General features: G+C 39.1%; 1 protein-coding gene across 12 annotated transcripts in view; it reads right to left on the bottom strand.

Annotated features, from left to right (window-relative positions):
• Positions 1 to 6,796: 6,796 nt before the first annotated feature.
• The window catches only part of TBC1D1 (TBC1 domain family member 1), a 101,479-nt gene continuing 93,514 nt past the window's right edge, over positions 6,797 to 14,761 (bottom strand). For all 12 annotated transcript variants that reach the window (XM_042053021.1, XM_042053018.1, XM_042053025.1 and 9 more), the window contains 3 exons: positions 11,905 to 12,074; positions 9,045 to 9,215; positions 6,797 to 8,594 (listed from right to left, as the gene is read on the bottom strand). In XM_042053021.1, coding sequence (XP_041908955.1) covers positions 8,394 to 8,594; positions 9,045 to 9,215; positions 11,905 to 12,074 — 542 coding nt within the window. In that variant the 3' untranslated portion in view covers positions 6,797 to 8,393. The remainder of the gene's footprint in view (positions 8,595 to 9,044; positions 9,216 to 11,904; positions 12,075 to 14,761) is intronic.

Consider the following 14,761-nt stretch of genomic DNA (forward strand, 5'->3'; position numbering starts at 1 on the left):
AAACTAACACACTTGGCCAGGAAGCGGAGCAATAAGGTGTGGGTTCTGGGTAAAATGACCTACCTCTTTTGGAAGGCTTAGTATATCTCAGATCACAGCCAGCTTTTTGTAAATCTGCTTCTTGGGAATTGTGGAGACATGCCTTGAAAAATAGCCAAGAATCAGGAATGGAAGGGAGGAGCTGAATTTGGAACGATTAATCGGGAATGGTACATGGCCTAACTCACATCCTTCTTTCCTGACTGAAAAAACAAGATCTTAATATGCATAAAAGCTTCCAGAGTGCCCATGCCCTTAATTTCCTTAGTGAAGAGTGTTGGCAGTGCGAACAACTTCTGGGCAGAAACTATGCTTGGTAATGAAGGAAATCTGGGAGAAAAAAATCTTTTTTGGCTCTGAAGGGTCTTCAATGTTTTGTTCTTGTTTGGCGTCTTCTAGATCCAACTGTCATGGAAAGTGGAAGAGTCATCATCTCTTGACACTTGATGGCTCATATGCTGCTGGTTTTCCAGAAGAGATGCTTCACCAAAATGCACAGGATTGGAGTCAGTACAGAGAAGGTGACTCTCGTGGACCTCACAGCTCCCAGAAGAAAGTACCTTAGTCCCCAGTGATGTTTTTCCTCTTGACTGTTTGGCTCATCAGGACAGGGCATTCAAGTGACAGACAACAGAGCTTGCAGATGTTTGGCTTTTGTCTGTGTTGTGTGCATGTCCCACCTTTATGTTGCAAGATAGAGTAGCTGGTGGGAGGGGAATACAGAAGAGGGAAAGTATACCATAACCTTCTCTCTGAGAGAATTTTTAGTCACTGCAGTAACTAAAAATTCCTGAAATTTATAGCCCACAGCAGTGAGCTGTTGCATGTTTTTTGCTGGGATCTCTCTGGAGGTCATACAAAGGGTTTGGGTAAATCCGTGCTGTCAGCTCTTTACTTCTGACACTCTCATTTCCTCCTTCTCTCACATACAGTTCTGTTCCTTTAATGATAGAACTTCCTACTTCTTTTTTAAGCAAAAGCTGACAATGGAAGTTTTTATCTTTTGTTAAGGCATGAAGTTTTTTACAAGGGGAAACAAGAATTTACTGTACTTGCAACACAAACTCAGCACATAATAATTAGCACATATCCACTCAAATGTCCAAATATATATTCCTTAATTTGTCCACAATTTTAAGCAACTGTTGCCTTAATTTGTACCTATTTAGTCATATCTTTTAAACATTGGCCCCAGTTAAAATGGTATTGCTTTCTGGAATTGAGATGCTGGAACAGATTATGAGAGAATCTGAAATGTTGGCTTTCTTTTTTTCTTGTAGACAAATGCTAATAATTTTGGATGCCTTAAAATGTTCTAAGGATAGAAGATGTTGTTTATGCCTGCTTGATTTAGGCTAAAACTAACTTATTTTTCCTACCCTATATGGAACTTGGCAGCTACCAGAGTATGGGTAATGGCTTGCTCTGGCACCTTTCATGCCAGCCAGCATATCTAAACCAGCATGCAGTAACACTGAAGTCAGCAGTTATGTATGACTCCATCACTCTGTCCCGTGAGATCCTGCAGGAGCTTACTGAGCCACCTGGAGTTTCTGCAGCTACAATTTCTGTTCAAGCACAGTAAAACACCTACATATGTTCTGTCTCACCATCCTTTTTCTTGTTTTTCTGCAAAGTCAGTGCATTAAAGAAATCTTTCTACTCCGTTGATGTAGTTTAGCAATTTAATGCCAAACAATGAAGCTAAGGTCAGAAACACGACAGTCAAAAAATAAACCCCAAATTTGTCAGCAGTACCTTTCTCGTTAAACGTAAGGTAAGGTGGCAGATATCACCAAAAAACAGTTCCAGCAGGGGCCGTATGATAATAGACCAGCATCATGGACTGCCTTCGTGTAAGCTCCAGCAAAGTGACATATTCTAAGTGTCTGTGGCTGAACTTGCTACTTAAACTGTTATTTGATTGATGTTTCTAGGTACTATGGAAGCTTGTTCTCAGCATGATGAAGATGTCAGTGCATCCCAGAGATATGCCAGAAACTCTTGGAAGATATGGAAGATATTTTTGTGTTAACAAGTTTTCCTTTCTTTTCCATTCTAGCAGGAAGCAAACTTTTCTGACCAGGTGACTGTGTTACGTAATCAGGTGTTACTTGACTTTCTCCACTGCTTGAAAAGAACAGCACATTTTCTTCATCAGAGAAACCCTGCTGACACTGAAGCCTGCCTTTATGAGCTCTATCAGGAACTTCTAAAAACCTGAAGGTTTTCTGAGGCTTACCCCAACTATTTCACTGTGCTCAGATTTGTATTGCCTCTCAGTTCAATGGATATTTGCACTCACACCTCCTTATGGTATGTCAGACATCTTACTGCAGGTCTTGAAAATGTTATGGCTGTATCCTGTCTGGCCCTACATGCCATTCTTAACAGTCCATCTCTTTCCATTTTGAGTAAACATCTTGGTTTTTTCTTCTCTCAAAATGAGCATAATGTATATTAACAACAGGACAGGTTTACCGTACAGAATGTGCTTCAAAGGCTGTAGAATTATTCCATATTTACATACTAATTACACTGCTATTTTGCCATTTGTGAGATTTACTGCTCCTCTGTATCTGACTGTTACCTCAGTCTCTAACCACTGAAACCACCACTTAAGATCCCTTACCAAAAAATACCAGAGACAATTGGTGTATCAGGCCATTAAACACTAAACAACAACCGCATTTCAGGTTTTGTTTGTTTTGCTATCAGATTTTTTGTGATATGCCCTAAGAGAAAACTGCAAATAATGAGCTGTGAAGACATACATGTACCACTATTCCCCACCAAGAATCCATGGCTTAATGAGCTTAAAGTCCCAGCCAGCAGCTGACTCTTGAAGCTACTCAGCTCATTTTAACTAGTACATGGAACAAATGTTCGTTAAGTCATCCATTGCCTTGGCAATATCAAATCTTCAACGTTACAAGAAATGTCATATCTACAGAGCTAACTATATCCTATGCATCAAATTCTGGAAAGATGGAAAAAAGAGACTGTATATAGCAGTGTTCACTCATCCTGTAGAAGCTTATGAAAAAAAACCCTAAGAAAACTGAACTTGAAACTTCTTAATGCTGCTTAAAAAGTCAACCCCTGCCCCTCCTTCTCCCTCCCCCGCTTCCAAAAGAAATAGGACAATAGGATGGACCAAACTGTAGGAAGACTTTTCTTCCTGAGGACCATCTTGATTAGAATGACTTGCAAATAACTACTGAGAAATGGAAGCTCGCTGCCTCACTAGTAACAGAGGAGCAGACCCATACAAAAGATAACGATCATATTCTGCTTTTAGCTAGAAAATGAAAAATGTATTTCTACCTCCTTTGCAGACAAATAGTGTGAAAAGTTAACAAAAGGAAAGGCACTACAGAAAAGTGCTAGAGACCAACAGAAAGAAATAGGCATCTGGTTGAACCTAGGATCAATGGCTGTTGTCACAACATTTTTGTCAGTTTTTCCTAATAAAAAAAGAAATGTAATGAAATTTTCCTAAAATCTTTGGTTCTGAAATGATGCATGAGAAAAGTCAGGGATGGGGAGCTAGTACAAGCTTCTCCAGAGCCCCTGTTTCAATCAATCCTGTTCTCTCTGCAAGAGGAGTTTCATCATCTTTCAGCATCTATAGCTCCAATGCTTTTCCAGCACCATGCAAATAAATACATGATGCAATTAGACAGAAGGAAAATGGCATTTATACAAAAGAATAACTGGAGTCTTGTACATAATGAAGTCCTTATTGATTTGCTTTGGGTTATGCTGAAAAGGTCTACTTTGAGACACGGAATTCTTGCAGCCTCAGGTTTGTCTAGATGAAAGGAACATTTCTGGAAGCTGCATGAGCAAATGACTACCTAGTGATCCACCTGAATTTAGGTCATGCAAAACTTAGTGGGTGTAAGCCACACATGTGCCTTCCGAAGGCAATGCCTGGATTGCACTCCCAATGATGGTCTGGCTGCCAGCGCTCTTCTCCCGCCCACGCACCTGTTCTAGTAAAGTTCTGTTGAAGAAAAATTACTTCACATCACGGGGCGTGACACCATATAAATGCTGTGCAATGATCTAAGGTGCCTCAAGCAGCCCTGGCATTCATCCAGCTGTAGTCAAAATGTATTCTTTTCATTTCAGGCACTTTTTCTGGTGTCATCAAATTGTGTTTGCAAATACGGTGCACTGTTTGATGTGGAAAAGAATGTGAACGTAGAATTTTGAAACACATGGAAGACTAGTAAGGACCGTGTTACACAGAGCAACCATTGTGCTGGAGGTGCCTAAGCAGGCTCTAAGAGAACAGGCTGGCTTGTTCAGGGAAGAGCAGTGGCATGCACAGAACACCTAAACAAGCCCTGACCAGCTCCTCCCCGGAACCAGCAGCAGTGTAGACATGAAACCTGATCTGTGTGTTGGGGAGCAGCCAGGGCAGGGCTGCTCTGAAGGGGACAGTGAGCCAGGAGCTGAGGGTGACAGGCAGGCAAAGGGGACAACTTACTGACAAGAGGCATGTCCCACAATACCCCAAAAACACAAGCAAGGCAGGTCAACAGTTCAGGTGACCAGACAAGGCTTAGCTCAAGCAGGAAAGCCAAGCCCATAGGTCAAGATCAACAAGGGTATGTAGCCAGATGCAGGTGTAGCTGCAACATAGCTCAGGTGAGGACCAAGCACAAGAGACTCAGTTTAAATGCATCTCCTAAAAGATGGTGGCAGGGTGGGAAGCACCTGGCTTCTTCCAGCTTTCTGTTGAAGGGTTGCAAGGCCAGCAGGCATTGAGGCCCAAAGCTGCTGGAGGCCTGAAGTACCTCTAAGCCAGATGTCTGCATTATCTTATTAAGCAGCCACAGCTTCAGGAGAGAGGGGAATGTATTGAGGGCACTGACAGTATCCCATCTGACTTGGCTAAGAAGTGGTATGCTCTGCTCTCTTGACATACCGGGCTGTTTAATTACAGTGGAATTGCAGCACCTATTGTAGTGGGCTTGAAGTAAAAAAAAATGGATTCATCTCCTTGCTCCACTGAATCGTGGAGTAAGATCCCAAAGGAGAAAAAGCACCGGCTATGTTGTCTTCTTTGCCATGCGTAGACTATTGTCCTTCATTCAGAGTCCTACTAGCTGCAGTTTTGTAACTTAGTCCTAAATAATGCAATTCTTATCAGATTATTATGTTTGAAAAAATCCCAAGAATAGTCATTGACTGCTATACTACAGTCCTTGCTGCTGAGGATTGCTGGCAGTGCTTCCATTCCAGCATGTGTCAAGCAAGAGCTGGCGGGTGCTGGGTACCTGCAGAGGAGGTACCTGGTAAGGACACAACATGTTTTGGTGGGACTGAGAGAGTTACTGTTGGGAGGGAGGAATAGCTTCCAGTAAAGGACAAGGTTCCAGTGGCTGTGTTTCCCATTTCACATTGTTTTTGCAGAGCATTGCCTGACATACCAAGTACACATTACAGACCTTTTGGAACAGTCTTTCAGAAAACCTGTAAGACAGTTTGGCACGACTTAGAACATCTGGATTGCACTGGATGTCAGCAACCAGTGAGAAACTGAAATATCTGGTGCAAATCATTGCACTTTTTTGTGACTCAATTCTCACTCTGAATAAGGGAATTTGTGCCTTTATGAAAGTGCTTTGATCTTCCCACGATAGGCACTGTATCATTTCTCAGATTCTGTATTAAATAATGATTTCTGGCAATAGACAACCGGGCAAAATATAGAAGTACATCAAACAGCCAGAAGCTCAGGGAGTCCCAGGTACCTACCACAAACTATCACTTGCACTAGTTGGAGGAATACCAGACCAGAACTGGGTGACCACAACACACCACAGCTGGTCCTCCACCCATGCAGCACTGTTCAGTGCAAAGGTTTCAGAGATCCTGCCTTTTTCTTGCTGCACATGCCAACATTAGTTTTTCCACATTTCAGGCTAACCTCTCTCTGGACTACTGCATCCATGTAATTCACTAGCATGCTTACACTGTACCCCTTGCTGCCTTTGTCATGCACCTTTGGAAACCTAAGTTGCACATACCGATGAACTCCTTCCTTCCTCCTTCACTGTTTTTTCTTTTCTTCAAAGATTAAGCATCACTGCTGGGGATTTTTATCTGTAGAAGCGATATGGAGAAAATGTTGATTGTTTCAACTTCGATTTTACAGGAGTGGTTCATTTGCTATTTCTGCTGAGGGATTCAATGTATGGATTTGCAGGTGGCTTTTTAAAAAAATATTCTCTGAATCAGAAATTACTATTCATATGGAAGACAGTACATGATGACAATTTCTGGTACTCAGAAAACAGGAGATCTAATTTTACACATTCTTAAGGATGCTCAGCTACAGCATACTCTGGGCTCTATTACTTCTTTCTCATACTTCTGGAAGGAAAAGCCCCGAGCTTTTACGAACTTGGGAACTTGTTAAGTGGTATTACTTCCCTCCAGCTTCTAGTCCAAAGCCTTTTACTGAGAATTTGTGTAAGTCCATTACTAAGTGCACTCAGATGAGAACTAGAGTCACTGTTCTCAGAAAGCATGACTGGTAAATAGATAACAAGCATCTTTACGCTTTTCTAACTATATAGAGGCAACTGTTTTATTGTACCAGGGAGTTGGATGGAAATTAACAACCACTGTAGATGGTACTGTACTTTTAGGGGAAGTCTCACACAGTTCTGAAATGGCACCCCACCAACTGTGGTTTTGTTTTTCAATGTCAAAAAATGTAACAACATAGATGTAGGCATAGATTATTATTATTATTTTTATTGCTCCTGTTAAAAAGTCAGTGTTTGAACTATGACACTATGATGTAAAAATGCAACATTACTGAGTGCTCTAACAGTATGAGGTCCATTATGACAAGATTTTAAACATGAAGCATAAGCTCCACTATGGATTTCCAAATTAAAAACAACAAGCTTAAGAGGTAAATGGATTAATAATAACTGATGTATGTGGAATTTCAATACTAAATGAATACAAAGTGGACTTGCAAGAACGAAAGATATAAAAATCACATCCTGGATGACTCTCCACTATAACAAAACACCAGTGCCTACTAACTCTGTGCTTGGGAACTGAACAAAAATATGGCAATATTCCTAATTCTGAAGCAAACCCGAACAACAGCTTATCCATGAGTATTATTGCACCGTGTTGCTTTGACTGGCTTGCAAACTACTTTTGCATTAAGAAAAGTGAGACTTACTTTTTTATTTACGTAATCTTATTTGAAATATGCATTGCAAAAAGAATGGTGTCCTAATTAGAAATTCCATACCCTTTATGAAACAGTTTAAGCATATCCGGCACACCATGAAGCTCTTGAAATGACTCTACTTCTTCAGAAAAAGTCTTAACATTTCTCAGAGGATGGGTGGGCACAGAGTAGCAAATAAAGGGAAAAAAAATGATGGTAGACATTAGTTTCTCAGCAAGAAGATGTTTTATATCACACAGCAGATCAGAAATAAATAAGATGAAATTTGAGGAGTCTGAATATAAATCCTTGAATGATGCTGCAAGAGTCACAGGCTTCACCAAATTAATGTCAGTATATTTTGTTAAGAATAATGTAGTTACTATATACAGTATGTTTATCAGATAATGCCAACTAACAATACACTAGATTAATGGTTGTCAAACAAGAAATATACTAAACCAACATATTTAAAAAAAAGGAAGGCAATCCCCCAGTTATGCATAGCTCCATATGATAATGTCCAGCTCCCTGGAGTCCAATGGATTGACAGCTTCAAGCATCAGGAAGCAGTTTTCTGAAGCGTCAACAACATAATTAACAGAACCCAGCCAAGTTGTAGGGGAAATACACTGTCAAAAATCTCAAGTCCAATCACAAATCACCCTGTAAATGTTACCACTGCATAGCTGCAATGGGGCAGTCATCCATTCAAAGGTTTTACACTGACGTATTTCTTCAAAAGACCTTCTAAAGGATGTGCTACTTAACATGGTGGTGATCCAGACAAAAAAAAAAATATGACAAACCCAAAGCACTTAGGTTTAGAAGCACTTATTGAGGAATCCATACCATATTTACAGTGTATTGTGTATGACTGCATGCTCTAATAAGTTTCTCCTGTTTACTATTTCTTATGTGGCATCTTACTCTTCATAGTATTTCTACACACTAAGAAGTCTTTTCCCCAAGGAACCAGCTCCTCTGATATGGAAAGCCACCATGCCCGTATCTTGCTTTGCTACAGTAAGGCATGTACAATGAACATAACAATGTCAAATCCCCATGGATCATGACAAAATGACTCAGTTCTTCCCTTTGTTTCTTGCTCAGCTTCTCTGCTCTGTTACAGCTGTACACATCAGTCACCATCCATGTGTTCTTGTCTAGAAAGTAGTGGCTTCCCATCTGTATCACCCAGCTTTTTTTGCATCTCTTCCACAGCTTTCAGCAGAGTTGCTCGCTCCTGCTCGAGAGTGAGAATGGACTGCTTCAGTTTGCCTTCATTAGTCAATAAAAGCTCTACTGTAGCTTCAAGGTTTTGGATTTTTCCATTAGCCACCTATCAAAGTAAAAAGGAGGGGAGAAAGGATGGGAAGGGAAAAAAAGGTAAATTCATTAATGACTGAAACCATCTTTAAATTATTTTTTGAGATACATGAATACATATAAAATACTTTAGAAATTATGGAAAATTAAACTCAGAATATAATGCAAAGTAATGAAATTAGAAGGCTACCAAATCTGCAAATTTTATACCAAAGAACTGCAGGTTAATACAAGCTTCTGTATGGGTCAGTTGGGAGATATTTTTGCTCTAACCATTCCACTCTCAGAATTTCTTCTGCATATAAACTTTGAGGGCTAAACTAAATAAAACTTTTAAGTGGCTACATTTTAAATTCACTAGACCAAGCACCAATCCCTCCTGTGACGTGGTGTAGGACTCTTCTGAAAAGGTGTATAAATTAGAAAATTAGAATGTTAATCATATATGAAATATAAATTGTACCTGCAATTCTTCCAGGAGATCAAAGTTTTGTTTGCGCAAGCTACTGTTTGCCTTTTCTAATTTATCCAGTCTCTGATTGTCATTTAAAGATGAATCTATAAGCTCATCCTGAAGCACATGATATTCAACTTCATAAGCTTGCAACTGTTTGGCAATATCCATTTCAAACACCTGTTGTATATAAAAAAAATTATTAGGTGCTGTGCAGATCAAAAACATTGCTCTTTCAATGATTTAAAACCTATTGATCTAGATCTAGACTTAGATATTTAATCAATGCATACAAAAAAAGGACTTAGTTTTTGGCATTCACATTTCCTATTGTGGAAATGGCAAGATTGAGGCAGTAAAGTGCAATACATTGGCATTGGATCTACTTTGCTACTGATTTGCTGCCTGACTTCAGCAAAAACTACTTATACTAAAGGTTCCAAGGGTATGGACTTCATAGGGTATTCCCCTTTTCAAACTGAATACATCTCAGTTTAACATAAACCCTTCTAGACATACCCAGAATTAGCTGTCACTTCAGAAAAAGTGTGGTCCAAACCCACCTGCCACATGTACAAGTGTAAGGCTAAGTAAAATAAAAGCTTTAAATGAAAAACAGTAGACTTTGCTATCTTTATTTATGATTCTATAGTATTTTTACAGGCTGAAAGAAAATGAAATTATCTATACTTACACTAACACGCTTAACAAAAACGTTATGTAACATCAGACTAGATTTCTATTATAGTTAACCACAAATCACTGAAATGAACGTTCAGTCTTACACATGAACATTAAGAAAACCTTTTATTTTAAAAGCAGAGAAATAAATTGATGTGCAGAGTGACCCAAAGGAAAAAAACTATTTTCTTTTCTTTTTTCTAGGTTCTGGCAAGCATCTGCCTTCAAATTATTCATAACTATGACTCCAATCTCCTCTAAAAGCATTGAAGAAGGCAGTATATAAAAGGACAAGTGTGCCAATCACAGAACATAGAAGAAATAAAAGTTGATTTTTAAATGTATTTGAAAAATAGCCCAACAAGAAAGTTCCAGTGTTATTCTTAATTTTTAAACCTCTTGTACTTTATTAATTTTGAAAATGAGTAAAATGCCAAATCCCACCTTAAATACCTGTTAAAAGTAACAGGAATGATTGCCTATTTTATTTATCTGCTCTGTCTACAAAACTTTAACTGTTGGTTAAAGAAAACATCAGTTTATGAAATGTTTCTGTCACATGTCACATGTGCAATAAAAAATTATCTCATAAATAGCAGCAGAAACATATATACTGAGCATCTAAGCACAGAAGGCCAAAATACAATTTTAATTCGAGTTTGATTACACATAGGGAATTTAAATTTTCTGTGAATCTGAGCATCTCTGGAGAAGACACCCTGTTGAAATTTCAATAAGACAAGCAGTGCAATTCAGCAGGGCAGAATGTTAGTTCCTCTCATGACTTCTACCACTTCTAGGCTCTGTACTCCCGAGGAGGGAGGGAAATCCCTGCTGTCATAACCAGACTATCAAAACTGAAAGGAGGGAAACATGAGGCAAATAAAATTTTGACTAGAAACCTAGAGAACTGAAGGCATGTTAAGGCAACCAAAGGCCATGCTGCAGAAGGATGAGGAGCATGGAGACTAACCCAGGAGCTCTGTATGGACTGTGGGCTGGTCAAACAGCTGCTCTCTTCAAAGTCAGCCCTGATCAAAGTGGGGGAACTGCTCTTCCTTCAACTCACTTCTACCTACCCACTTTAAATTTAGAGCATTCAGAGCTGCCTAAACAGAGCATCCCTCCCTCCCTCCACTCAAAGCACATGGTTTTCTGCAGGTCACCTAAGCACTGCAAGTCTTTCAGCCTGACAGGTAACATACAACCCACTTCACCCCCTGGAAATTCCTTGCTTTCCTTCCCCTTGCATAGACTTTCAGGTTCTCATCCCCTTCCTTTGACAGTAAGCACTAGGAGCAATTTTTCTGGCCCTAATGTGAGCGTGTGTCCCTGAAAGCTTTGCTGCCAGGGCTCAGAGGGAGCCCCTCGCCAGCCCTCTGCCGAGCATGTGCTGCTGCTTTCTTCATCAAGCCATGGGCTTGGATTTCTGGCAGCCCTTGGGGGGTTGTCAGCATCTGCAGTTCTGCACAGTACAGCCCCTATGTTCTGGACCACAAAGGGCCTTCAGAAAAACTGGCTAAAGCCCATCTTCTATTTGCCTGCTGCAGTTTAGATGTCAAGTGTAACAACATCTAGGGTTTTTAAACAGGCAAGCCTTAATTGAAATAATTTGTGATTTTTTCAAATTCCATAGGTATCATCTGGACTATTCTGCTAACTTAGCAACATTGCACCATTTTCCTTGTCTGCTGTTTAAAAAAATTGTATCAAGGGTTCCAGGTTTTGCTGTCTAGACTCACCACTCACTGCAAGAGTCTACACTGCCCCATGTACTCCTGACAGAATGTAAGGTGCTGTTACATACTGGGCCAGCACCATAAAAGCCAGTAGAGACAGAGTCAATGTAGGCAGGCTTCTAATTTCATTAAGTAAGGTTAACATCTGTGAGGCTCTTGTAAGTCAATTCTTGCTTCTGAAATGAGACTTGGAGGGCAAGATTCTTTGGTGAAAAAAAAATTAAAGTAATTTTCACTAAAGGCTTCATAAAGTGACAATAACCAATGGTTACAATACCATACAAAGCTACTATGTCAGCTTATAAGTCATCTGCTTCCAAAAGTTTTCAACATCTTCCAAACTACAAGAGAGTTCTCAGCTTGAAGTAGCTGTTCTGGTTTTTCTGTCGAGAACGTGTTAATAAGAGCATTCCTTTGCACACCTCTCATGTGTTCGGTTTATTTCATACCTGACTAATGGTCTTTTCCATCTGTACCAAACCCAAGTTGGGGAGAGTGCTTTTAATAAAATCAACAATAGTTTCTAGATTCTCATGCTGCAGAATCAAGGGCTTGTGGCTTCCCAAAAGGCTTAAAGCCACTTTAAATATAGCTTCTGATCCTTGAAGAAAGAGCATATCTGTGAAAACAAGGAACAAACAGATTATATCAGGCAAACACATCTTTTGACAAGAATATTAAAACAATAAATTGTCCAAGGACAACAGCTTCTCATAGGAGTGACCCAGAGGCTAGATACACTGCACCGGACATGTGCTTTTGGCTATGGCTTCAAAAGTTTTATAGGGTCAAGATTATTACTCTGAATAGCACACTTGACTAACACAATCGCTTACCAATTTGTTTAGTGAGTTTTCACAAAAAAAAAAAAAAGCAATCCAAGTTTAAGCTAAGTCTCCAATGAACTAGGTGGTCAAGTTTATAAGTGTTGCCACTTTTTGAGCATGTAATAGTTTAGTGGGCTGTTTTGATGTTCATAGGAATATAAATTTGAATAGAAATCTAACCCCAATGCCCTATAAAAATCGTAATACTACAGGGAGAAAAACCTACACCTGAAGACACAACTGAAGATCTGAAATTCTGTTCTTCTCTCATCTGGTGGAGAAAGCCACAAAACCACAATACAACACTGAGCACGTGAGGCTAAATGCACACTTTCCAGTAGTCTCAAGTTTCAGGTGCATGTGTTTATTTTCAGTATGTGTCTCAACCACTTCTGTTAATATGCTAATAACTATATTAATAAGTACCCTGAAATCTTAGTCATATGGCTTAAGTGTAAATATTGCAGGTGGCCCTGCAATGACAGCACGTGGCATGCCAAGCACACTGAAACTACAGTGTATAGTGACCTTTCAATGTAATGCCCTTTCTTTCTTTTCCTTTACAAAGTGCTTATGTATTTATAGAGTAAAGAAATACAAGTCTGCAATAAAGGCGTCAGACAAGAAACCCAATCTGTATAAACAGCATTGCCCTGCATTTGACTTTTCTTCTACTAAAACTCAGAATCTGCTCCTGGTTTCACTGAGGGACTCACGGTGCTACAGACAGAAACATCTAACAAATGAAACAATACTGATGGAGGTGAAAAAGGAATAGAAGATACTGTGGGGTTTTATCATATTTCCTAAATATAAATTTACATTGAAAGGGCTTCTCTCTTGTTCTTTCCCTGCTTTGGATTGTGAATGCAGCCACAAAAACAATCAATCACATATAAAGTAGCACAGTGACACCAAAAAAAAAAAGTATGTCTTGATATTAAAAAAAAAAAAGAAAAAAAAAAAGAAGAGTGAAGAAAAGAGATAGAAAAAACCAAACATGTTGTATGGGAAACAACTGCTAGCAAAACTGCAGGTAACTCTGATATAGTGAAGAACCTATGAAAACAGTTGTTAACAGCCTTTCTTAGTAAAACCAAACTCTTATTTCCAAATTTGTATCATAATGAAATTCCCCTCTTGAACACTCTAGCTTGCAATGTTGAAGCCATAACTCATTTCACTCTCTCCAAGAAAGAAAAGCACAAGTAAAAACTAACCATAAACCTCACACTTTGTCACTGTTTGTCCCAAAAGAGGTGTAACATTTTTCAGCTCTGTGTTGAGCTGAATGTGAACTCCAATGGCAGAAATGATTAAAAAGTGGTAACAGAGCAGGCATCTGCCTCAATTCTCTATTGAAACTCAAAACTATGGGAAAATGATTCATAGGGAAAGCTCTATATTAGGACAGGAAATACTGAAGATCAGCTAGGAAACAAAGTGAAAAAAGCAGAGCTAAAAAGAAAGAGTTTTTATGATTCAGCACCTGCCCCTTAATGACATGCAGATTAACTCAAGGTGACCTAAAAGTTGTGAATGAATGTCTGTATGACTGAGCTACTAAAACATGGCTGAAACCCCTCTCATGTAAAACAGCAAGTACTTAACAAAGACCTGTTTGTTATCCACTCCCCATGCTTCATGTTAAGTGGGATCCCAGCCAACAACAAGACAGTGAAGGTACTCAAATTAATGTCAGCATGACTGGCAGCCTATAGGATTAAAAAAAATTAAGCTTTATCTACAATCTTGAAACAAAATAAACACTATTCTATCAATTCTCCTCTATTAATAAGTAAGCAGGGGTACTAAAGAACACATCTTTCTTAACCCCGTACTTTCATCAGTTCCTGCTCAGGAGAAGTGTTGAAAGTTTGGACAGATAAATAAAAACTTAAAAGGAGTTTTGTTACTTGATTCATAAAACAGTCTAACCCACTTCTTTTACATATTGCCTGTCAGATGCCTGCAAAAAGCACACTCTATGGAAATCCAAAGGAATGGTCTGTAACAATTGTATCATTAAATAGGAGTGGGCTAGTTTCAAACACCAAGGGTTGAGAGATAATATTAGAAAATGGCAGTGCAATCTCAGACTGTTAGTAACCTATACATCACTTACTTCAGCATCAACGTTCTTTCCTCCCAAGGGTTCTTATAAGTGAGCAAGGAAAACCTATATATGTATATTCTGCAAAAGTGCGTGAAGACATAGGTCAAAAATTACTGGATCCTAACTTGCCATGCTGCTAATGACAGCCGACGGCAGGGTGACAGCTCAAATATTTTTTGTTCAAAGTTGTGTTTCAGAGTCTTTAGTATGGGTGAGGATGAGATTTTACTTTCTAGTGTAAATAAATGTCCAGTGTTCTCATCCTACATAGCTCCAGTAAATACTGTTTTAAGGAAATTACTAAATACTTTGAAACATTAAAAACTGCAAGTGTTGGTCACGTTGAACTTTCTCCCTAAAAAA

This window comes from Corvus kubaryi, unplaced genomic scaffold, assembly GCF_017639235.1.
Source record: "Corvus kubaryi isolate FWS band 111438036 unplaced genomic scaffold, C.kubaryi_AGA036_p1.0 split1-131, whole genome shotgun sequence".
Classification (NCBI taxonomy): domain Eukaryota; kingdom Metazoa; phylum Chordata; class Aves; order Passeriformes; family Corvidae; genus Corvus; species Corvus kubaryi.